Source organism: Quercus suber, unplaced genomic scaffold, assembly GCF_002906115.3.
Source record: "Quercus suber isolate HL8 unplaced genomic scaffold, Cork oak 2.0 scaffold_334, whole genome shotgun sequence".
Classification (NCBI taxonomy): Eukaryota; Viridiplantae; Streptophyta; class Magnoliopsida; order Fagales; family Fagaceae; genus Quercus; species Quercus suber.
The window spans coordinates 260,825-286,117 of NW_027069787.1; the positions used below are offsets into that span (position 1 = coordinate 260,825).

The 25,293-nt window shown below is 32.1% G+C and overlaps 3 protein-coding genes across 4 annotated transcripts in view; 1 reads left to right on the plus strand and 2 right to left on the minus strand.

Moving 5' to 3' along the window:
* Window positions 1-6,279: 6,279 nt before the first annotated feature.
* Window positions 6,280-8,352, minus strand: LOC111991195 (small ribosomal subunit protein uS8z/uS8w). 2 transcript variants are annotated; one of them, XM_024023011.2, is made up of 4 exons: window positions 8,224-8,352; window positions 7,167-7,307; window positions 6,915-7,075; window positions 6,280-6,594 (listed from the first exon to the last, which is right to left on the minus strand). In XM_024023011.2, the coding sequence occupies exons 2-4, from the start codon at window positions 7,297-7,299 to the stop codon at window positions 6,496-6,498; spliced, it is 393 nt and encodes a 130-aa protein (XP_023878779.1). In that variant the 5' UTR covers window positions 7,300-7,307; window positions 8,224-8,352; the 3' UTR covers window positions 6,280-6,495. The 2 variants fall into 2 exon arrangements, with proteins under 2 accessions (XP_023878779.1, XP_023878850.1); XM_024023082.2 differs by having other exon boundaries at window positions 7,167-7,301; window positions 8,224-8,332.
* Window positions 8,353-14,972: 6,620 nt separating this feature from the next.
* On the plus strand, window positions 14,973-21,030 carry LOC111995720 (transcription factor bHLH110). Its single transcript, XM_065759589.1, is given in 11 exon segments — window positions 14,973-15,232; window positions 15,871-15,999; window positions 16,140-16,203; window positions 18,583-18,680; window positions 18,859-18,950; window positions 19,292-19,480; window positions 19,840-19,920; window positions 20,030-20,057; window positions 20,060-20,094; window positions 20,327-20,377; window positions 20,750-21,030. Coding segments are annotated over 10 exon segments (831 nt in total). The 5' UTR covers window positions 14,973-15,232; window positions 15,871-15,950; the 3' UTR covers window positions 20,894-21,030.
* Window positions 21,031-21,884: 854 nt separating this feature from the next.
* LOC111990293 (probable inactive poly [ADP-ribose] polymerase SRO2) overlaps window positions 21,885-25,293 on the minus strand; it is an 8,220-nt gene continuing 4,811 nt past the window's right edge. The window contains exons 3-6 of the mRNA XM_024022109.2: window positions 23,871-24,109; window positions 23,283-23,419; window positions 23,101-23,194; window positions 21,885-22,254 (exon numbers count right to left, since the gene is read on the minus strand). Coding sequence (XP_023877877.1) covers window positions 22,223-22,254; window positions 23,101-23,194; window positions 23,283-23,419; window positions 23,871-24,109 — 502 coding nt within the window. The 3' untranslated portion in view covers window positions 21,885-22,222. The remainder of the gene's footprint in view (window positions 22,255-23,100; window positions 23,195-23,282; window positions 23,420-23,870; window positions 24,110-25,293) is intronic.

Here is a 25,293-nt window from a genome sequence, read left to right on the forward strand (position 1 = left end):
ATTGCAAAAAAGTTTTATAAAAAAGTGAAAAAAAAAATAATAATATTTTGACAGTTTTTTTTTTTTTTTTTTCATAAAAGTAATATCAAAATTTTTTTTAATTAATTATTAATGAGTGCTTTAAGGGCACTCGTTAGCATAACTCTTAAATTAAAGGACTAACCTATGCTCTTTTATACTTGATGGTTTCACTTTCATGGCCTCTAAATTTTGCAAACTACTTTACTAAATAGATTTTTTTTAATTTTATCTATTTTTTATAATTTAATGGTATAAATTTTAATATATCAATATTCTATTAACAATAATTTTAATTGTTTTGTTTGTAATATTTTTATTATTTTAAGAGTATTGTTAGTGGAATATTGACATGATAGAATTTAGACATTTAAATCATAAAAGAGTTGTTAAGATTTAAAGAAGTCTATTAGTAGAATACCCTGGGAAATCTAGAAGATTTGAATCCATATTTGAGATATTTAATATAATGGTTTACTCTAATTTTTGTTGCCCCTTTTTGATTTATTTCCCAAGAATTCCTACCAAGATGACGGATCCTACTGTAGGTGCCTCTGCATGAGCTTCAATAAACTAAATATGAACTAGACCACAGGCACCTTGACCATGAAAGAAGCAATTCACATAAAGATTTGGCGCCGTCACACTAATTTTGAGGTTAATAAAATTTGTCATATTTGGAGAAGAATCAACAAAATAGCTGATAGCATGAAAACTAATTTAGGTTCGATTAAATCCTCCTCAAAATATTATCTAACTCGATTGTATTGGGTCTTAAAAAGTTGAACTTTTGTTGAAACTAGTGGAGTATGAAATGTCAATTCAGCAAGCCCTCAATTAGCAAAAGTCGGTTCAATTGAACTTGTTGTCCTCACCTATGGTGCATGACAAAGATCTCACCAGATCAGTGCTAGATTTGACGGAGATTTAGCTAGATCTAGAAAAATCTCAAACAAGGGCCATGTCCTGCCACGTGTTTTTTTTTTTTTTTTTTTTCACGATTCGCGCCGACGCGGCTTAGACTCAGGCCGATTCATGCTAAATCGGGTTGATTCACACCAACTCAGGCCGTATCAACTGTATTGAGTGAAACTGCCGAAATGGCCGAAACGGCTGATTCAGGCCGAAATTCAAAAAAATAAAAATAAAAAAAAGGTGCAAAACGCACTGTTTGAACTTAATAACAAACCCTAAAACTCTCTCACGCATTCTCACTTCATCCAAACACCAAACTTTTGCTCTCTCTCACTCCGTCACTCCGTCACTCACCTCTCTGTGCTCTCTGCGATGTGCTCTGCTCACTTTGGCTTTTCTTTGCCTTCACTCTCTGCCTCTCTGTCTCTTCTCTTCGTCTCCCCTGTGAGACACTCAGTCACTTCATTCAAACTTCAGGCCTTCAGCTCTCTCTCACGCATTCTCAACTCAGGTATTGATATAAAGCTTTCAATCTTAGTTTGATTTGTGATATGTGATTTGTGAATCTTAGTTTCTTTTCAATCTTAGTTTTATTTAGTTAATAGTTATTACTCATTGTGATTTGTGAATCTGTGAACTTGGGTTTAATTTATTATTAATTTATTTAGTTAATAGTTATTATTTGTAGGTTAAATTGAATCTATTGAATTTGCAATAGACGAAGTTACTAGCACAGAAACTTCACCTTCATCTAATCAAGAAGTGCCAAATGATGAATCTCCTCTTTAGCAGTATGTGAATAAAGTAGAAAAATCACCTGGTGCATCTGCTAAATCAGGGGGAAACACATACTTTAAGTGCAACTATTGTAGTGTAGTTTATATGGGATCCTATTCTAGGGTTAAGGCTCATTTATTAAAAATTCCTAATAAAGGTATTAAACTATGCCCTAAGATGACACTGAGCCATAGGCTGCAAATGCAACGAATGTATGATCAAGTTGAGAATGATAAGTTAGAGAGAGAACGGAGAAGTCAAATTCCCTTACCCCCACCTCCCCCAGGCCGTGGGCCTATACCTATTTCCCCATTTTGGAGACATGAAGGGAGTGATAGTACAAAATTGGTTGATGGTAAGAGGAGGAAGGTGACTGGGAATTCTCCTTTGGAGAAAGCATTCCAGAATAATGCTAAACATGAATTGGATAGCAGAATTGCTAGGATGTTTTATACTGGTGTGCTTCTGTTTAACTTTGTAAGAAACCCATATTATCGTAATTCCTATGCATATGCTGCTGCTAATAGCATTCATGGTTATGTTCCTCCTAGATACAATGCCTTGAGAACAACACTTTTGCAAAAAGAAAAAGCTCATGTTGAAAGACTTTTGAAACTAATTAAGGGGTTTTGGCTTGAAAATGGTGTAAGTATAGTTTCTGATGGATGGCCAGATCCACAAAGGAGGCCTCTTATTAATATTATGGCTGTATCAAATGGGGGTTCAGTCTTTATAAAGGCAATTGATGGGTCAAGTGAGTTCAAATACTAACATTATATTGCTGGGGTGTTGAAGGAAGTTATAAAAGAGATTGGACATGAAAAAGTTGTCCAAGTCATCACTGATAATGCTAGTGTGATGAAATCTACTGGAGCTCTTATTGAATGTGAGTATCCTAAAATATCTTGGACACCCTTTGTTGTCCACACTCTCAATCTAGCTTTGAAGAATATTTGTGCATCAAAAAACACTGAAAAGAATGAAGTTACATATGAGGAATGTAGTTGGATTACACGTATTATTGATGATGCATCCTTCGTATGTGTTTTTATCATGAACCATTCAATGAGGTTGGCAATGTTTAATGAATTTTGTACATTAAAACTGCTCCAAGCTGTTGATACTAGATTTGCTTCGGTTGTTGTAATGCTGAAAAGGTTGAAGTTGATAAAAATATGCCTTCAAGCTATGGCTATTAGTGACCAATGGGCTTCTTATAGGGAGGATGATGTTGGAAAAGCTCAAAAGGTGAAAGATATAATTCTAAGTGATCTTTGGTGAGATAAAATTGATTATATCCTTGAATTCACAGCACCTATTTATGATATGCTATGAGTAGCCGACACAGATAAGTCTTGTCTTCATCTTGTGTATGAGATGTGGGATTCAATGATAGAGAAGGTGAAGGCAGCAATATATCAGCACAAAGGCTTGGAAGATAATCAATATAGCTCATTTTGGTGTGGTGTATGATATACTCATTGATTGATGGACTAAAAATTGTAGACTACTATATTGCTTAGCTCATTCCTTAAATCCTAAGTAAGTACATTTATTTTTTATATTCCTTAGTTCACTATTCTAGTAAAACACACGTTTCATCTATATTTGTTTTTTAATCTTTAACTAGGTATTACTCCATTGAATGGCTTTCAAAGAATCCAAAACGCATCTCTCCACATCGGGATCATGAAATTTATATGGAAAGGAGCAAGTGTTTGGATCGATACTTTGAAGATGAAAATGAATTAAAGGTGGTGAAGTTTGAGTTTGCTGCATTTTCAGGAGGGAGGTTTCTTTCACCAGATGCCTTGACAGATAGATGGGCCTTACAACATTTGGTTTGGTGGCAATACCATGACTCTGCATTTCCAACTCTTCAAACCCTTGCCCTTAAACTTCTTGGACAACCTTGTTCATCCTCATGCGCTAAAAGGAATTGAAGCACATACAAATTCACTTATTCCTTAAAAAGAAACAAAATGGCTCCTGCATGCGCTGAGGATTTGGTATATGTGCATTCTAATCTTCGACTCTTGTCAAGACGCAATGAGGAGTACATAAATACAGCAACAAAGATGTGGGATATTGCAGGAGACTCTTAGAATGAGAGCGACATAGATGGAGGAGCTGGAATTCTTGAGAATACAGCCCTTCCACTTGATGAGCTAGAATTGGAGGCCATGGTTATTGGGAATGCTAGCACTAGTGTTACTACTAGTGAAAGTGAAGTTCGAAGTGAAGCTCTTGATCTTGATGATGATAATGTTGGTGTTTGATTGTCTTGTTGATTATCTTTTATTTTATTTTAGTTTCAAACTTGTGAGTTGTATTTTAATTTCCGAACATCATGGAATGTTTTAGTTTCAATCTTGTGGGTTGTATTTAATTTATGAACATCATGTTTTAGTTATTATCTACTATTACTCTTTAAATTTGGTATATGTTTATATAATGTGTAAAAGTACGCTTAGCAATATACTTCCTCCGTCCTACTTTGTTTGTCCTCTATTCTATTTTGAGATGTCCCAAAATATTGTCATATTTCTAAAAATAAAAGTCATTAATTTACTAATGTTCCTATTATACCCCTATTAATTTACTAGTTCAATTTTTTGATAAATTTATTTAAGAGTAGATTTAGAAACTTATACATTTTTAAAATGTAGATAAGACAATAAATGATATTCCCTTAAAAAGTTTGACTTTTTAAACATAACAAACAAAGTGAGACGGATGAAGTATTAAAAATATAAATATTAATATTTTTAATAATTTTTTAATTGCCAAGTCCTGCCGCACCTGCACCCATATTTTTCAAAAATTGCCGAGTCTCGCACCCGCACCCGAGTCTCAAAACGCAACCGTGTTTCATAGGTGAATGGAGCTCATTTTAGAACTTAATAAATAAATAAAAATGATAAAGTCAGTCTAGGCTCATTCTCCTTTTGAGAGCGACAAACACTTCTAGGCACTTACCAAACTAAAAAAGGAAAAATAAAAAATAAAAAAAAGTGATTGTTGAGTTGGAAAACATTGATTAAAGGCATTTGAATGTCTAAAATGTGACTATCAAATGTGACCATCCAAACTCGAAACACCGAAGGTTCACAAAAGTGCCAATGTACTAATTATTTTAAAAAAAAAAAGTGCAAATGTACTGCGTATGATCCAAACTTGATACTCGTCACTATTGTGGTTGTGCTTAGAAGCATATACCGAGAAGATCCTCTAAAACCCCATCTTCCTACACCTACAAAAAGGCCACTAAAACGAACGAACTTTTCGACTTTCAATGAGTTTCACAAACTTGTCTTCTATCATGATCATCAATTCCCTTCACTTTAGTATCAACTGTAATTTCTATCGGTATCATATGGATTTAGAGGCTGGTGGTAGCAGCAACAACAGTGAGGTTGATGACGAAGATGACAATAAAGAGACTTATCCAGAAAGTTAGCTCCTCACGGGGAACTTGCTCCACAGGGCAACTGCGATCTTTGGCAATGTCACATGGAAACTTACTTCGACACTTGAGATGATAAATAGTCTTAAATGTTGTTATTACTCGACGAATCTTGAAGGTGGATTTTGTACTTTTGTATTCCTATCCTGTAGTATTGGATTTTGATGTTTTATCTTCAACTTGTTTGAAAGTATTATGACATCTTTTACTTCGTTTCTCTTAATCTATGAATCTTTTGAATTATTTCTGATAGCAATATCATCAATATTAATACAAGGATTATGATTAGAAAGCTCTACAAAATTTTCCTGCAAACTTAGGTGCTGGCCGGAATATGTAATAATTAAACACAGATCTCGTTTCATCATTCTCAGAGATAAAAGTTGTTTGGATTCTTTTGAATTGTGAAAATTCTATAATATAAATGATTAACAAGTTACACAAATGTTACCTTTTATGATACTATACTTGTTCATAACTTTTTATCTGTTTAATAATTTGTATTAGATATTTCAGACTGCTCTTCATATGCACACCTTTTTTTTTTTAAATGACTTGATTCTGAAACTCGTGGTGTGTATAATTTTAAAGACTTTAAAAAATATATTTAAAAAGTGATGAAATTTATCGAAGAGTCAGTTATTGGTCTCAATCATGTAAATATTTTGCAAGGGTTACTGTACATCTTCTGGGCGATCAACTTGAACCATTTTTATTTTTATTTTTTTGAATTTGATATTAAAGACCCGTTTAAATACTGATTATTACTGAAAATTAAAAATATTATAATAAAATAATTTTTAAATATGTGAATAATACTATGAGACCCAGTTTTAAAATTGTTTTTCTGAAAAAAATACTTGCAATTCCCGTAAACAATGCACGAGACTTGCCTAAAGCTCTAAAGCTGCTGACCGCTGGACGTGCTATCCAAACGTACACTAAAGAGTGAAACTTGAGTTCAGTGCATCTATGCATCTGAATCGTATAATGTATGCAATGAAAGCAAGACGGATCCGATATTAAAAATCATTCTCAATGGCACTGGTCGTTGGATAAAGGTCATCACAACCTAATGGAACGATAATCAAATATGTAGTCTATTTAAACCAAACATCGCACTGGTTTTTAGATAAAGGTGAGCACATAAAAGGCAACATTTGAGTCTTCATTAATGCGGGTATAAAACTGATACCCACATTTTAACCAAAAATAGAAAACATTAATCAAATGAAACACAGAACTATCCTATATCAAATGAGTAATACACCAAAAAAACTCCTCTCAAGCTGAAAATTTCGGATCATTCTTGACACAACCTAGTAAAAAAATCCAAGCACTTTACCACCAACGTTCTTTCTCCTGGCCTCTTCATGATCCATGATACCAGCAGAAGTAGTCAACACAATATAACCAAACTGCAGATTTAAGAAATATGTTAAGGTCAGGGAAAAAAGGGTCATCTTTATTACCTAAGATTAAAGAGATGTCATGCAAACTTTGTAAATTTAATGACCAGTATTACTAGTATGCCATTTGATAATCACCCTAATGCAGACATTTTTAATTACTGTACCATTTGATGAAAAAATAAATGACATAACAATATCAAATTGAAGTTGGAATTTAACTACTAGTAAAAACCAATCAAGAGCCATCCGGCTTGAAAGCTGGCAGTAATAATGAAATAGCAAATTTCCCTGAAAAATAATTTACAAGAAGAATGTGATGTGCTAACCTGTCTTGAGGGGAGCAACCTTGCAGTCCAACCTTCAATCTCTTTGACTCCCACATCAAAACGAGGACTAATAACGCCACATTTGTTGAGCCTACCATTCAGTTCAACAACAATTTTTCCAGCCCTGTGGTCATCAACATACTCAAACTCGCCAATGTAACCTGTTGAACAACAGCAAGAAGATTAAAAAAGATATATTAAAGTGTCTATGACCAAACAACAAAAATTTGAAGTGACCTAATGTTAGCATACCATGCTTCTGCATAACCAAAAGAAATTTGATTATCACTTTTGAGGATGGCCTGATCATGACCTGGCGCTTCCCCCGTTTCTCAGCATTGTACATGCTCTTAAGAGCATCATTCAAAACACTCACTCTCACCATTGCTGCAGCTACATATTTTAATAACCGTGTCAATTGCTAAAACAAAGCTTTAGCACACAAAACTATATCCTAAAGAAGCTGAGGAAAAAACTAAAAAATAGAAAAGATCCCTGAATTACCCCCCTTAAACTCTTGCTAGTCAACAAGAGCAGCAAGTACAAATGATTCCATAAACTTTTTGTCCTAGTCCTATCTCCTATCTTAAATTTTGGGAAAAATAAATGAAAATAAATCATGCCAATTTTATGTCATTTTAAAAAACCACAACCTCATTACCCTTAACCAAAGAATCCATCACATTTTGACAAGGGTCATCCCAGATGGGCATAGCAGCCTCATTCTAAACAGTCAGAATCCAAGTAATCACTAAGGCAACCGTCAAATCTAGCTATTACTATGTTAAAGAAACACACCATCAAGCAAGAACAGAAAACCAGCAAATGAATTGCTACAAAAGCCACAAGCTTTACATCATATAGCAAACCCTAAGTCATGCCTCATACAATTTAACTACTCTGACAATAACTATGCAAAACCAACATCTAGTTGCTGACATAAAATACTAAAACCCAAAAAAGATAAACAAATCAATAAATAAAAGCATAGTTTACTTCTTCCTTTTTCGGTTTCTAACCCACAGATCAGCAACCCATTTCCTATTCGATTATCCAACAATTCTTATAGCAACCAAACAGTCCTCAAATGCACACAGTATTAGCTAAAACCAAAAACCCAGAAACAAAGAAACGAGCAAATAAACCAGAAAATGAAACAAAACTCATAGGCTACAAACAAACACAGACACAAAATAAAAGTACAGATCGAATCGAAATATTGAAACAGAAATCATAGAAGGAATCGTAGAAACATGAGGAATTTTATTTATTTTTTTTGTTTTTGTCTTTGTTTGGTTTTATCTCGTACCGTAGGTAGATGCAAACTGAAAGAGCTGAGCAGAGGCGCCTCCGAAAGAGCAAAGTGTTTTTAGGGCTTTTCAGAGAGGAAGCTAATGTATGGAAACCCTCGTGCCTATATTTGGTTTGGAAAATACACTGATTTACTAATTTACCCTTGACCTAGGGCTGACTCCAATGGACTCTTCCGTTGGGCTTTTTAAAATGGTTTGCAACTGTGACCCAACCCAAGCCCATATTAAAACTGATTATTCCATATTGGGCCCAATTAAAATGTCCGGAATCAGCCCGGATTTTATTTATTTATTTTTATAACAGTGAATTTATTTGAAGTTGGGCTAGTAGTTTTTCCATTTTAACTTTAAGGGCAAAGGATTTTCCATGTAAAATTATTATGTTATTATGTGTTACTGGTCTATTTTCTTATTGGCTTAGTAATTTTTAGTTATAACAATATTTGGGGATTGGTTGAAATTCTTTGTTGATTTCTTAATTCACGTCATTCTAGATTATGGCTGATTTAGAAACACAATCCAAGAGTATTAAGATTACCTGTTCCAGCCTAACATTGCTTTTGACTTTTTCTGTGGATTTTCTCGGCTTTGTTTGCAGTTTCACTAGATTTGTAATATTTTCTTGGTTTGTTGATGAAAGTAATTTATCTCATTCATTTATAAAAATAAAATAAAAAGAGGAAGGGTGGTGAAGGAGTTTGTAAGAAAAGTTCAGAGAATGAATGCCTTCGAAAATAGTAAATATAAAGACACCAGTGTGGTGATGCTTCGATGTTTAAGATAGTAATATTTTTGTTTTAGCAAGGAGGATGAATATTTTTCCTAATGATTTTTTTTCTTTTTTTGTGTACCCTCTCTTCCTTGTTAAGGTTGTTTCTCTACAATTAATTGTGGCCATTTCCCTTAATTCTTGTTGTCATGATTAATTATTAGCAAATAACAATGGATATATAACTATTGACTTTGATCTCTTTTTCTTTTTTTTCTTTTGTTTTTATGAACGAAATGGGTGAGAGAGGACAACTATTGTGGCGGACCCTAATAAGCGTGACCATTGGGGCATTCACCCACTAGGAAATGTTGGATTAAGCTATAGTTACTGCTATTCAAGGTGACAACAAACTTCAACCTAGTCCCACAAGAAGACTAGTATCCTTGAGCTAGCTACTGGAGGGAATTCGACGTTTCGCCCATTGGGGTTCAAACATGGGAGCTCAAGCAGCACTACACTTTTGCGTTCACGCTGAGACCACTAGACCACCCTTCTCGGTGGTCTATTAACATTGATCTCATAGCATAATTGGGTCGTGGTTTTTATTGGGCTTTCATGCTAAGGATTTGAGGCTATCATATTTTCCTGGTTTGTTTCATATAGTTCATCTTACAAGCCAGCCTTACCGAGTTAAAATTGAGTAAGTGACGTGACCTTGCCATGGCCAAGCTGAACAAGTTATGTGTGCTTGTATACCGGGCTTATCCATATCAAGTGAGTTTCCTCTTAAGACATAATTCTTACTTTCTTAGTCTAAATTTGCCTGCAAAAGATTTTAAATTAATATAACTACTAATGATAGTTCAAGTATCAGCACTAATACTGCAACAATTATTTTGATTGCCTGAGAGAGAGAGATTTTGATTGATTGAGGTAGACTTAGACTGTCCTACTTTGAAATATATCATCTTAAATTAGTATATTTGCATGGAAGAGATTCATTCGGTCTTGGGCATAATAATAATACATATTCTAGTCCATGTAGATTCTCTAAGAATAAATACAAATTTTGCAGGGTAGGTGTACAATCTCCTACAAAACTCAATTAAAAAGTAAGCTCTCAACCCAACATAGACAACAAGACCTAACTGACAAACTCATTTGACCTCTCAAAATTCAATATGGTCAACCTTGCAGTTAATATGTGAAATTTTTATCTGCAATATTTGCTTTTGATGTTGATTCTATCCCTTGATTAAAGCAGATACAACCCTGAGGTTTGTCTCTAAAATTGGTAAACAATTGAATTGTGTACAAAAATAAGATATAAATACTGTGTCCACAATATTTTTTTTAATAATTTTACAACAAATTCTTAGTAGTAAGTTATTGTTGGCTAATATTGATGAACAAAAAGTAATTTCAATGATCTGTTCAAGTTATAACTAATAACTGTCTACCACTTAAAATTTATTGTGAAATTATTATATATGAAACAATTATATATAGTTGTATTGACATTACTTCTTTGGATCATTTTCTTTACTTTTTTGCGGCAGGATAGTGGCACATCCTCAATTGCCCTATATATTCCACATGTCATTATATTGTGCATTGGAGGATAATTGTTACCTCATCATGCACAATAGGTTGAACTTTGAATTAAGTTTATAGATTAAAGAAGTGATTAAGAACAGCATAAGATGTATTTGAGATAACAACATCTTTGAACCGTGTTTAGATTGATTGATAGATACATTATTATTAATAGGTGGGCATTATTATACACGTTTGGCATTCGAGAACATAGCAGTTCTACATAATCAAGTCAAAGAGAAAAGTTGCTTGTTGACTTGTAAGTTTAAACGTAGTGAATAATTTAAAATTGCGATGAAGTTATAGTGTAATACAATTAATTGATTAATATTGTTGGAGGGTTTTTCTTTGGCTTGTTTAATGTCAACTATGGCGTTTACAGCTATGGACACTAACATTCAAAAAAACTAATAAATACTCGATGTAGGACTCATCAACACATGTCTACACAATATATACTCAAATAATTCAATCCAATCAAGATCTATACAATTTAGAATATCACAATTACCTTCATACTTGTTTAAGAAAATTACGCTTAAAAATCTGATGCATCAAAATCCAAGTGAAAATAGTGGGTCTTATACATTTTGTATATAATCATGAACACTTTTGTGCAAGTGTGCTATAAGAATTTTGGGCTTGACTAAACTCAAAATTCTATTTCTTGTATAGGGTTTTCTTTTAGTAACTAAACCAGAGAGAAAATTAACACAAGAAAGTGGGAGTTAGCCAAAATTTTGGGAATGTGATTTCTGCTGCATTTTGAGACATTTGCAATCAATGGTTGAATGCCTGGCATTAAATTACTTTGTAGTTTTATCTAGATTTTGAGAAAAGAAGAACTTGTCAAATTAAGTTGACATTTGAACGAATCTAGAATGATGATGGTGCAAGTAACATATTTTTTTGTATCACTATTCTGGGTGCAAGTAAAATTTCATGAGTAGGTCATATTGGTCAACCCAAGATGGAAAAGGTCTAATGGTGAAGCCATGGCACAAGCAGAGACAAGTAACTAGGTTCTAGCAATGAAATACAAAAAAAGAGCTTTTCTAGTTTTTTAAAGAACTGAAACTCAAATCAAAATCAATGTGTATGTGATGTGAATATCCTATATCAAGAAATGAAAATTTATATTTGTTTTAACGTTTTGGCCGTCTTTATTAAGTCAATGTAGATTTTTTTTCCGGTAGATGTAGATGGTGCAAGGGATTGGAGAAGTTTTGTTCCGGTAATGAGGGAAAAGTATGTCCACATCATCAGAAAAGCTTTTCCCTTGAAATTTCCTTTCTTTCATTTTAAAAGATAAAAAAAGTAACTATCGTGATAAAAAATATAATAAAAATTCCTTTCTTTTTCTTGATTTAGGAAAAAAAGTTAGTGAACTTGAGAAGTAAGACATTCCATCTAATTAATATTTCATTTTCTTTTCTACCACATTCTGCACATTTTTCAGCATCTACCAAACATTTTCCTAAATCATTAAGTGGATGCAGGATCGAACCTGAAGGAGGAAATTAAAATGATTTCCATTAGATAAATGTTTGTATTTTGACAGACTAATTAATTTGTATGTCTTACCTTATGCTCCAGTTTAAAATTGAAATACACACACACACACTTATAGAGAGCCTTTTGTTTTAGACTTTTAGTGGCATTAACCTGGGTTTAAATCCCTTCTCTTGTTAGCAAAAATATATAAACACACACAGAAATAAAAATGTCTTTATGATAATTGTTTTTTACTATCAAGTTAAGACTTAAGACATCAATATGTTTCATTTTGGTGTAAATGACGAGATTTAAATTAAGGTCAGTTGGGAAGAGACTTTAGCAACTGTACTAACTGAAATCCATCATGGATGTGAGAATGCACTTATTATATGATTAGTTGGTTTTGTTGATTTTGTTTTTCAGCACTAATAATAACATATAGTATTTGAGAAGAATAACGTGAACCAACTGATAATGGAATGACTTCAAGACTCACCTCTAATCATCTTTATTCTTTATTACTATCTATCACATAGAACGGAGTCTTAAAAAAAGCTCGTAGAAGTACAAAAAAGAAAGAAGAATCTTGCTCAAGCTGTATTAATAACTGCCTTCCTAGCCAATTAAAGTATCTTATTGGACTTATACATGAAATATAATGAAAGCAATATATAGTTTGACATTAATCACTCACCAAACTAATTAAGTGCAAATACAGAAAAGCATAGGCTAATTAAGTTACGCTGATTTTCTCAAAAAAAAATAAAAAATAAAAAAATGGAGCTACGCTGCTTAAGCCTAAGTCAAGTAGGTGGCCAGCTAAATATTACCCTTGGTCTCCAGATTGCCCCCTCTCATTAGTTACTCTATAATAGAAATTAATCAATTCAATTCAGCTTTATTACTATATTTCATGGCCTTTTATCACAGGCCAGGACTACAAGTTAGAAAAAAAATCCATATACATGGAGTGGAACAAGGATAAACTAGTACCGAAAAATTTGTTCAAAAGTTTCGTAACCCAATTGGTTGATACTTTTTTATATTTCTAATAGAAATATCTAAGTTTCAAATCTCTCTCCTGTCCTCCCACCTATTATCAAATTATTAAAAAAAAAAAGTATTCTAAAATTTGAAGGAAAAAAAAAATCTCCTTATGTTAATTATAAATGAGAATTTAAAAAAAAAAATTATATATATATACACACAAAAAAGGATGGATTCTAAAAAATTTATAACATTTTTTTTTTTTTTGAGGGGAACAATTTTGTTGAATAGAGAAGTGTATTTTTGCTATAAGTTAAAAGTGCGAAGATAAAAAAAGAGTAAGAGTAACGTCGGTAACTATCCTAGCTCCATTGAGTTCTAAACAAGTTTATACTTTTTAAATGTTATTGTGTGAACTTTTGTATTTTTTAGTCAACAATAAAATTTGTAGGGAAAAAAAATCACCTTATGTTAATTAGAAATGATAATTAAAAAAAAAAAAAAAAACCTAGAAAGAAAGGTTGAATTTCGAAAGTTTTTAAAACAATTTTGTTAGATAGAATAGTGTATTTTTGCTATACATGAAGGAGTGCATATATATATATATATAAAAGGTGTAAGAGTAACATCGGTTACTATCCCAACAAGATCTTTAAAAAAATTAAATGTTAACGTGGCAAACTTATGTATTTTTAAGGCGACAAAGGTCTATTTAAAATTCTTTTGGCTATGAATTCAAAACTAAATTATTATGGTCCACATAAGCTACATATGATAAAATTAGAATGATGCATAAAACTAAATTGTTATGATAACTTTTATTAAGAGTTTATTTAGATATCACTTATTTTACTGAAAACTGAAAATATTGTAACAAAATAATTTTTAAATATGTGAATAGTGTCGTGAGATGCATTTTTAATAAAAATTTTGTTAAAAAAAGAGGTTTGTGAGTCTCATGAACAACACACGGGATCCACTGAAAAGCCACCGCAGCCACAAAAATTGAGAAAAGCGCTTCAAAAAAAAAAAAAAAAAAAACACACAAACGCAAACGCAAACGCATAAACGCGCAATCCAAACGGAGACTAAGTCCATGCTTAAGTAATTGTATAAATACATCATTTGGTAAGGTATTTATAAGAAAATGCTTTTAAATAGACAATATTTTGGTTTGATAATAAATAACTTTTATCAAAAGCAGATGTAATAAGTTAAAACTTTCTTTAAACTATATATATATATATACTAGGCGAAATTTTGATTTTTAAACTTAATAAAACTATATTTAAAATTCTAAAAATTAATTTATAACTCCATAATTTTAAAAAGATATAACTTTCCCTATATAATGGTAAACCATTTAAGGTACATACTTTGCCAACTCTGTTACATGAATAAAGCAAACCAATTATTGTAATGAAACAACATCATCACATGCTAAACAATGCATATAAGACCAAACAAATAAGTTCACCCTTTTCATATAGTGATCATGTCAAACATCAATTAAGAATTTTTTTTTTTAAAGTGATATCATTATGATTTGACAACATAATTTTTATTATAAACATTGAACAAAGCATTATCAATAATAATATAGTGCTTCCTATGAGTCAACCCCTCCCCCATAATTAAATGAAGGTGCATGTGATATTATTGAGTAGTGACAACCAGTTCAAAACAAAAGGAATATCCACATCTGAGGCAAATTAATTCCTACCCATTTAGTTTCAAACTCTTAATGTTTTGACGAACAATTATCATTTTTTTTCTGAGTGACTAACAATTATCATAATAATACTTGTAAATGTATATATTATCAACTAGTATACATGCATTATTATAATTAAAAAAGTTACAGTCAAATAAAGTGAAAGCGAAATCAACTATTTGTGATAATTCAATTACAAAAGCCGCCCTCCTGTTCTACCTTCTTAGTTACCTGGACGTATTCCATTCCTTTAAGCAATAAATAAGCTTGTGAGTTTGTGACCACAGAATTATCTTTGAAAGGAATGAACCGTTGCAACACTCAAAGAAACCCTAAAAGTCCCACCATCACCACAAACATCCTCATCCAGAAAATTCCTTACTATATATATAGGTCCTTTTATTCTATTGTCATCACGTGGCTACTAAACAAGTCTCTATAGCTTTAGCCTGAAGAAACTGAGAGAGAGAGTTGTTATTCTCTGCGTTTCAGATCAGAGGTGAGAAATTTATCAGCTCTAGATGAAAAACTATGAAGGGTTCAAGCTTAAATTTTGGTTCAGTTTTTTTTTACCATATATATATATATGATATTATACGCTATTTTACTTTCATTGATCTTTCCATTTGTGAATTCTGATTTTTTGTTGATGTTTTCCAACCACAAATTGAAAACATTTTCTTCTTGAGTTTAGAGTTTGAGATTTCTTCAAGAAATTCAAATTGAAAAAGTGTATATATCAGAGATCCTTAATATCGAAGATAAAAGGACCCTGTTGACATGGTGTATATATATTCTATATACACACACATTTGTTTGGATCAAAGTTATTTTAAAAAATAAAAATAAAAACAGTTTACATACACGTCTCTTTTGAATATATTTCAGTTTTTTTTTTTTTTTTTTCTCTTGAAAACTACATGTATTGGCTTCAAAGAAGAAAAAATTTTCTATTCCTCTTACTTAAAAGTATGCAAGGTTCTTCCAAACCATACTATGATAGTCACTCTTCATCGAGTTTTATATTTTAGGGCATTGGATATAGCTTCCAAAGAACATGTCTATGTTTTATAATATGTAGCAATGGTTATTCCAAATCATAAAATGAGACTCGTTCTGTTTTGAATTGTATATTAGGCCACTGGCCAGGCTCAAAGCTTTGCATCAAGGTTTTTCAGTACAAGTTCTGATCTGCAAGCATCGCTTTCACTCGGAAAATGAGGAATGCTCTTCTTCAACCCATGTCCTCACAGCTTCACAGCTTTGGTAATGTCTTTCTTTCTTCTTCTCTTTTTGGCTGTTAATGGAGACTAAAAACTTTGTCTTTGGTCGGCTCAAAATAATTGATTGGCCTTTTGAAGATGTAACTGACAATTTTTTTATTTTTATTTTTAAATTTTATCCAGGTATCAATCAAGTCCAGGTGCCAAATTTGGATGTTTCTATGGCTATGCCAATGGATAGCGAAGTGTATGAATTCTTTCTCACCATTATTATAATTTCAACAAAAAAAAATTTAAGTGAAATTATTATTATTAATAATATGAAGCACATAGGATTGACGAGGACCCAAATACTATTCTATCACATATCACTACCCTCTATAATCTGTCATATCATACTACTACTTTCTCTTTTTCTTTTTTCTTTTTCTTTTTTTCTTTTTAATAAAACAAAAAGAAAGATAAGATCGTAGGATTAGTCATTTCCTAATCTACGAGATAAACCTTACACACGTATGATCCCATGACCTTAAAAGTTAGGTAATCATGGTAAATCAAACCCAAATGTTTCCCCGATCAGGGTTGTAATATCACTACTTTTAATTTTGTCATTGTGGAAAAGCTCATACTCTCAAATGTATTACCTTAAACCCCATACTTCTATTGATGTGTCAAACAAAACCTCACTAATAATAGCCTCAAATGTTTAATAATTTCTATTTTCTAAGTATATTTGGCACAATAATAAAAGTGTAGGGGTGAAGTTTCACATTTGAAAGTATAGAGCACTAGCAGAGGGACTGAGGGAGGGAGGGAGGGAGGGGAGAGGAGGGGGGGGGGGGGGGGTGTTGAGAGGTGTTGACCTGACTTTTAAAATTTTCTTTCCTCCTTTTTTACAAAAATAAATTTATATGTAATTTCACTAATGGTTCCTCAAAAAAATGCATGACCCTACCACCTGGGACAAAGCTTAATTTGTCATCGGGTGTGGTTGGTGCTTAGGACAAGGGGTGGTGCCCTCTATTAAGCCTTTTCGCCATTCCACTGCCATACTATACGTGAAGGTCGTCGTCTCTATACAGTATAAAAGTAGATAGGGAGAGACTTCGAAAGAGTTTTGTGTGAATGCATTTTGCTTAACGCTAGCTTTTTCACGGTTCTCCAATCACATCACTACTTCAAGTTGGCTATAAAGAAAGTTCATAGGTAGAAAGCCTATGCTTATCGCCCATTGCCGAAAGGAGATAGGAATGGGAAACCGGCAAAGAACCAATCAAACGTCTTTAAAAAAAGACGGGGAAAAATTATATTTAAAATGAATTTTACAAGCCAACATATTCTGACATTACATATAGTCCCCAAATAATTGTAGGAAAAATGTTTCCTCTATTAGTGTAATTTCCTCCAACCCAAAACATGGGACTCACTATGTGACCATTGAAGAGACTATTAATGTATAGTTAAATTACATGATTTATTTTATGAATCATATAATTTGTTTAAATAATATACATGAATTGTCTTATAAAAATCACGTAGTGAATTAGAAGAGATTTCTTTAAACTAATTTGGAGCTAAATTTTCTTTATGGGCACACCATTGTTTTTAGTTGGAATGAAATTCTATATACATACCCACATGGGCCCAAGAAGAAAGTTAAAAGAGATTTGAATAATTTACAATTTCTGCTGGGAAAGGATGCTGATTGAAATCTCTGTGTCTCATAGACTAATAGCATAGCTCAATTTACTACCATATTGCTGGATTTTGTAATCAAATCTTGCCTTCCAACTCTCAAATGATAAATGAATATTGAGATGGAATTGGCGTAGAGCTAGACTACTAGTGCCTTTCCCCCAAAATTTTAAAAAATTGAAAAAAATCCAGACCTTACTTCTGAAGCTTGACCGAAGCTTGCAAGTTTGGTTCCAGTGATGTGGTCATGACTCATGAGCTTGCATTTGAAAACGATACCTTGTGCTTATGCTTGTGAGTTGTGGGAGTGAGTGCCCGACAATCTTATCAATATCTTCAATTTAGAGTCGTAGATCACTAGATTCCAATTCATTTAGCTATTCAAAGGTCAAGGTAAACGGTAATTGAAGGTGACCCCCTATTTTGTCCGTACTTTTAAACATACATGCACTTAGAAAATAGAAATCCAACACTGATATGATATTTTTTAGAAAAATTTGTGACTTTCACATTAAGAATAAATACTACAAACTCTTATTCAATAATGTTACCGACAAAAGAAATTTCACAACCTTTTCTAGTTGAAATGATAGAATATGATTGGTACATCATTTTATATGAGACTATTACTAATATCACTTTTATCATACACCAATCACAATTTATCACTTACAAAAGAAATTTCACAACTTTTTCCAGTTGAGATTATAGAATATGATTAGTATATCCCTTTATATGAGACTATTACTAAATATCACTTTTATCATACACTATTCACAAATTATCACGGTTGCAAAGAAAAAAAAAGTGAAATTTGTTTATGTCATTACTCATTAGTCTTACTGAAGTTTTATTTAGTCTCAACCCCTTGTGTCAAAATTCAACTACCGGGTCTGGTCCACTAATAGTTTCCTTTTGTACTCTTTTGCAGAAACGTCCATGGCAGTGGCTTCTGTGAAAACCAGCTATTGGGAAATGAATGCTTTACTGTTCCTTTTGGGTCCCCTATCAACTATAGCTATGAATCAGGTTAGGTGAATTTCCCTATCTATCTTAAGCTTAGGAACATTTTTTCTAGTCTAAGCCTAATTTCATTTACCTTTTATTCTTCATATACCAACTAGTCAACTACTCTGAGCTATAATCTGCAAGTTAATGCATCGATGCATGGTAAAAAGAGAGACTAAATTGACTTCTTTCATGACAGGTTATCAATCTGGTGGTACCTCCATCTGTACTGACATTCCTCAGCAGTTGATGTTGCTTAGCCAGAAACCTTCAATTCCACAATCTGAAGAAGTATATACATTCTCTCTTTATTAGTCACTATATTCAAAACTCTTAATTGTTAATGATGACAGCAACACTCATGGCTATATGTCCCACCTTGAATCTTCAGCTCCATAATAATAACAATAAATAAACTTTTGATATTTTCCCTTAGTTAACAATTAATATATTTGGAATTCAACTTCTAAATTTTTGTTTTGGATGAATTAAGTGAACATTAATTGGAGGGCTGATGATGGGGATCACACCTATTGCTATATGATCTTGGCTTATCTTTAAACAAAATTAATTGTTAAAGACAAATAGTCCAATTTTTTAAAGGTACCCTATTTATTGATTTGCTTTTTCAGTACTTGCAGACCATGCCAAATGCAAGGAAACGTCCAATTGAGGTCAATGACTTATTGCCCAAAACAGGCACTGATATTCTTGATAACATGATGGAATTGAAAGAATGGAAGAGAAACAAGACCACAACCACTGAAAAACAATGGCAACATCAAGTCAGAGGAGCACCGACGCAAATCCAAGAGCAAAGAGTAAGTGAAATTACATAAATGAGAATGATATGTCATGTGTTGATGGTATTTTCAAAACTAAGAAATCATTAAAAGGAAAAATAGCATATTCTAGCCGCTAGGAGCCTGCGGCTTCCTAAATAAAATTTGATTGGTTAGTATTTGGGTAAAACTTAGGTACAGTTTCTTAGATGTTGTACTTTGAAATGTCCAATTAAATCGAAGTATTCAACCATGTGTATGCAATGGCTAATATAACATAATACTATTCTTGCTTCATTGGTAAATATAATTTGAGAAAACACCCAAGGAACTGTATCTAAATTTCATTTAGCATGTATTGCCCTTCCTTGATCAGCTTCTCTATTTTATGTTTGCAGCTGCATGTGCCCGTGAGGAGAAGCCAAAAGCTTAGTGACAAGATCACAGCTCTTCAAAAGCTGGTCTCTCCGTATGGAAAGGTTAGCACTTGAAACTCATTAGGATGTTTAATCTTAATAGTCATTACAATTCTCAAATTGAAAAATTTTACAGTAAATGAAACCAGGGTTTTGAATAAATTTATTGCAGACTGACACTGCATCAGTTCTTCAAGAGGCTTCCTTTACATCAAGCTACTTCATGAACAAATTCAGGTATATATCTCTCTTTTCCTAACCATGCTTCACTTTAAGTCTTTAAAATAATAAATAGTCAGAGAGGGAATAACAAAAGGAAAATGATAAGAGAGGGGATTCAAGCTTGGTTTTGCTTGTTGCAACTTGGTAGCTACTTTTTCACTAGTTTTAAATATGTTTTGAAATTTGAATTATCATTACACATCCTTAAGATTCTCCTTCTTCTTTTTTTGGTGGGGGATTGTGACAGAATTTGTTTCAATTGCTGAGTAGCTCATACAAAAGTTCAAGTCAACAACCGGTAAACATGCAGTGACTTTTTAAATTGCACATTTTTTTTTTGGGGTGTAATTTACTATGATACAAAAGTCCTAGTTCAGATCAATGACATATACTGCAAATTAAATTTGATTATATTGGTTTTACAAATTGATATGTCATCAGTTCTAATAAAAATAATTGATCAAACAATTATTCATTATGTTCATAAAGCGGGCACTGATACCATTCAATTCATTGACACGTCAATCTGTAAGCTTTCTGTAATAAAAATAATAGTAATTTTTAATTTTCAATTTAATTTGGAACCAAAAACATAATTTTTTTTTCTATAAATGATTTATATATAAGCTTTCTCTAACCGTTGTTGTTTACAAAATGGAAATCTCAGCAGGAAATTGGAGAACAGCTAAACCTAAGGAGCAAAGGGCTTTGCTTGGTACCTGTGTCAATTACTCAGAGAGTCAAAATGGAAAGCCCTTTTGATCATGATGATCTGTGCTGGAAACCCATCACACAAAGTTATAGAAATGTCTAATTCTAAACCTAATTTAGCTTGACCCCAACATGACATCTTTCTTTCCTCTACACTCAACTTCTGTTCCTGTGGTTTAAGAGAGAGAATGCATACCATTACATCTTTTCATATATAGAAGAGAGCTAGCTCTTAAGTTATGCTTTTCCCTCCTTGTGCTTTTTTATGCATTTATTTTTCTGTGTTATCGATTTGCCTAATAGGTATGGAAAACCCACAAAATTAAACACAATAATGTTCTCATGGCCATTACTAGACAAATAAAAAAGAAGCACCCACAATTTGCCTTGCAACAACATGAGGAACAACATTGCGTAGGGGTCTTGGAAGCCAATTCCAATTCGCATTCACTAAAATTTTGATGTATCTAAACTCTGGGAAATTATTGTTTTACACTACTTTACACAATATCCACATTTTTCAAGAATATCCATACTTTACACATGAAAAAATAGTGAATATCAAAGCCCCTAAATTTTGTAGGATTATCATTAAAAAAAAGTACCTTCTTATTACACAAACATAACCAAACAAATCATATAAGATTCTATGCTATTAAAGAGAGTGAATTTTTTTACTTCAATATTTTTATACTCCTGTTTCATGACTCCCTTAATTATTCTAGTACTCCACCTCCTCACAACTCACTATGCAAGCAAAGATTTAGCTAAGGTCATTTTAGCAAGACAACAATAATATGACATGACACCATTTAATCCCATATTAACCAACCTTAACAAGTTAATCTGTATTTATTGGGTCCTACTACAATTTAGTTTTTGAACTAAAATCATGACTTCACACAATTTCAGTTCAAAAACTAATTGTATGTACGGAGTGTGCAACAAGAGATGTGTAAGAGACATTACCCATATTTATTTTGGGTTTGTATGGCTCATGGGTTCAAGGTGCCAACACATAGACTAATTTACGTTGAAGATTAGCCACTTATTGATGATTAAACAACCCCCCACACCCCCCCCCCAAAAAAAAATTTTGAAGGTAGAGAAACAAATAATTAGGAGTAATAAATAAAATGCAAACAAGTAATGAAGTCTGATGTTTTCTATTAAAACAATCCGTAAGCAAAACAAATCAATCCTCTTTAAGAGAACCACTTGAAAGTTGAACATGAAACAGCAAATTCAAAATTGAATGATTTTTTTTTTTTTTGAGGAATTAAACTTGAATGAATTTATTCTCTAGGCTAAAACTGAAATAAGGAATGTATTCACTAAAGCAATGTACTTGTTAAACGAGAAACAACTTCATCACCACGTATCTGCCGCACCATTAATCTTGTACCCTCAGCATCTATATATGCTGCTACTATTAATTTGCATTTTGCCTCATCTTTGATCTTTCTGCATAACAAAAGAGCAAATTTCATTCATGAGTCATGACTCGCATAAAAGGATGTGAACCTGCGTATCCAATAAGCTCTCTAAAACCAAATTTTCAACAAATTGGAGAGTGAACCCAAAAAATCATATTCCAACATACTCTCTATTTATGTTTTTTTTTTTTTAAGCTACTATAAAAACCAACTTAATAAAATATGAAATAATATTTATCTAAGTATAAAGAAATACTAAAAAAAAATATTTAAATGAGATAAAGAAAAAAAAAACTGTTCAAAAAAAGTATTTGAAAAAATAGGTAAATAAAATAAAAAGTAGTTTTTCTCTAAATTTAGGGTCTGTTTGAGATTCGATTATTTTACTGAAACTGAAAACTTTTTGTTGAAAGTACTATAGATAAAGATAAAAGTTAGCTGAAATAATGAAGTGCAATGAGCCCATGAATAGTAGCAAAAATAAGCTGGCTTTTTAAGTTGAAGCCAAACGCACACTTAGTTGAAAAAAAAAATAGAGAGACAGATGAACATACTCTTAAAATGATATTGAGAACAAAACATTAGGGACCGTTTGGTAACGTTGTTCTAGTAATGTTATTTGTATTTTTTGAAAATACATGTGGATGAAAAAATATATAAAAATACGTGTAATGTTTTTTATAGAAATACTCTCTTTAAAGATCTCAAAAATAGAAAAAATAAAAATAAAAATACAGTCTAAAAAAATAAAAATAAAATAAAAAAGAGAAAGAAAAACTTTAGGAACACTTTCTACTATATGGCTATTTCTTTGCCAAAAACAAAACAAAACAAAATAAAACATATATAAATAAATAAATAAAAGCGCACACACCTTGTGTATAAGGTTTGAGTACTTCAAGCAATAACCCATCTCCAGCTATAAGCCTCAAGCTATTTATAAATTGTGGTTTCGTGATCTTATTTCCCTGTGATCAAAAGGCAAGCACAATCAAGGAAAGCCCAAAATTTAAAAAGGCTACACATACAATAACATGAAGATTGTGATTGGCTTACCCGGAAATCGTTATAGGATTTGTCGATCAGAGCCATTTTAGGCGGATTTAAGAACCTTGAAAGGATGGATATCAGAGCAGAAAACGTCATTAACGATGTTCTGGGTTTTGGAACATTCGCTTGCACACTTAGAAAATCTGAGCATTTTTAACAAACCAATCATAGTTTTATATTGTAATAGTAAAATCAATATAAGTTCAAGACAGAATTTTAGAATCTAGAAAGCACGGACATGGTACAGGAACGACAGAGCAACACAAACAATTTCTGAAATATTATAGCATAAAACAATTTGTATGATACTAGTATGACACAAAAACGACACAGATACTACACCTTAAATAAAGTATTTGTGCTTTCCCAGGTTAGAATTATTTACCATTCACTAACAATTAAAACTTTTGAAATAGGTGTTATTGTAGGTGGTACTGAAGTTTAGGCTCTATTTATTAAGAAGAAATATAGGCAACATGTGAGGGAGAGACTCAAAATTATGGTTCAATGATTGAATTCACTATTTCAAATGATTTACGCTTTTGAAACAAATGGTAATTTATCAGAGAATGTAAACAACATTGAATTACTTACCATTTACGGTAGGGACCTTGAAACTTATGATGAAGATTGGAAAAATATGAGAATTCATATTAGCACTCCACACAATGTATCTTCTAGGAGCCAAAAGATTGTCCACACCAGAATCGAAATTCTGAGAGCTTGGATGAAACTGGTTGGAACCAGGGCAAATCACTTCCATATTTCCCATTATGACTCGGCATAGTAAAATATGCTTCAACCCATCTTCGTCAACATCAGAGGATAATGCGCTAGTAAAAATATAAAAACATTTCAGAAGCATAGCAAATCCACGTTTTCTATGTATTATAACTATATTTTATTTTGCTTAGTTTATCTTTTGGTGGGTAGGAGGGATGGAGTGTTTATTGTGATTTATGACATACTTACGCAATGATCACTTAATGGAGTTCAAATTAACTTATTTACACACTCGAAGTACAAGTCCATTTAAGGGTAAAATACAAAAACTACCCTTTGGTGAAGGCTTTTCAAAAATATTTAATTTGTTCTTGAGCACAAACAATACTTACACTCTGTTTGTTTCAGCATTAAAGTTTTCTAGAAAGTTGTTCATTTTCTAGAGAGCATTTTCTGGAAAACTATCTCATTTTTTAGCATTTGGTAATAACCTTAAAAATGAGCTTGAGAACGTTTTCTGCTATTTGGCACCCACAATTTTTATAACATTTCTTGTATAATTTAAAACATGTATAATATGTGTATTGTGTAAACCTACATAATCTAATCAATATAAATAAATAATAATAAAACCAAGAATGAATTTGGTTTTTAAACTAAAATTTTGACAATAAATACAATCAAAATTAGCTGTCTAATTTTCATGATCTCAAATACTCATCTTGTTCATGTATATGAACAATATTTTTGATAAGTAATGTAAGAAATTTTATTAGAAAAAAACCAACCAAGTACACTAGAAGTGTACTATAGTGGCACAAATCAAGAGCAATATATATATATATATATATACACATATATATAACCATACTTCTCATAATTCAAAATAACCATTATACCCGTAAGTTCCATTTAAATAATTCAAAATGCCACATAGGCCAAATAGTTTGATAAATAACAAATATTGTTATAGAACTGTTGATGGATCTATGAGGAGGGAAAAAAAACCTTATTAAAAAAGGGTATTATAGAGGGGAGAAGAAATAGGGAGAAAAAAAAGAAGAGAGGCAGATAGAGAAAGAAATCTGTGGGAAGAGAAGAGGCCAAAGGGGGTGATAGTGAAGGTGTGAGAAGAGAGAACAAACAAAGGGAAGAGAAGAAATGAGAGAGTTTATTGTGAGCAAGGCTGAATGAGCGAAAGAAAATATTGTTTTCTGAGTCAAAAGAAGATGATATTTATAGGAATTATGCACCACATGAGAAATAGATTGTTTTCCTTCTTTTTTTTTTTTTT

Coding starts and splice junctions, on each gene's coding strand:
- LOC111991195 (XM_024023011.2), bottom strand. CDS start 7,299: ATGGTGAGAGTGAGTGTTTTGAATGATGCTCTTAAGAGCATGTACAAT. Junction 7,076..7,166: donor TTTGGTTATGCAGAAGCATG/GTATGCTAACAT, acceptor GTTGTTCAACAG/GTTACATTGGCGAGTTTGAG. Junction 6,595..6,914: donor GGTTGCTCCCCTCAAGACAG/GTTAGCACATCA, acceptor TTAAATCTGCAG/TTTGGTTATATTGTGTTGAC.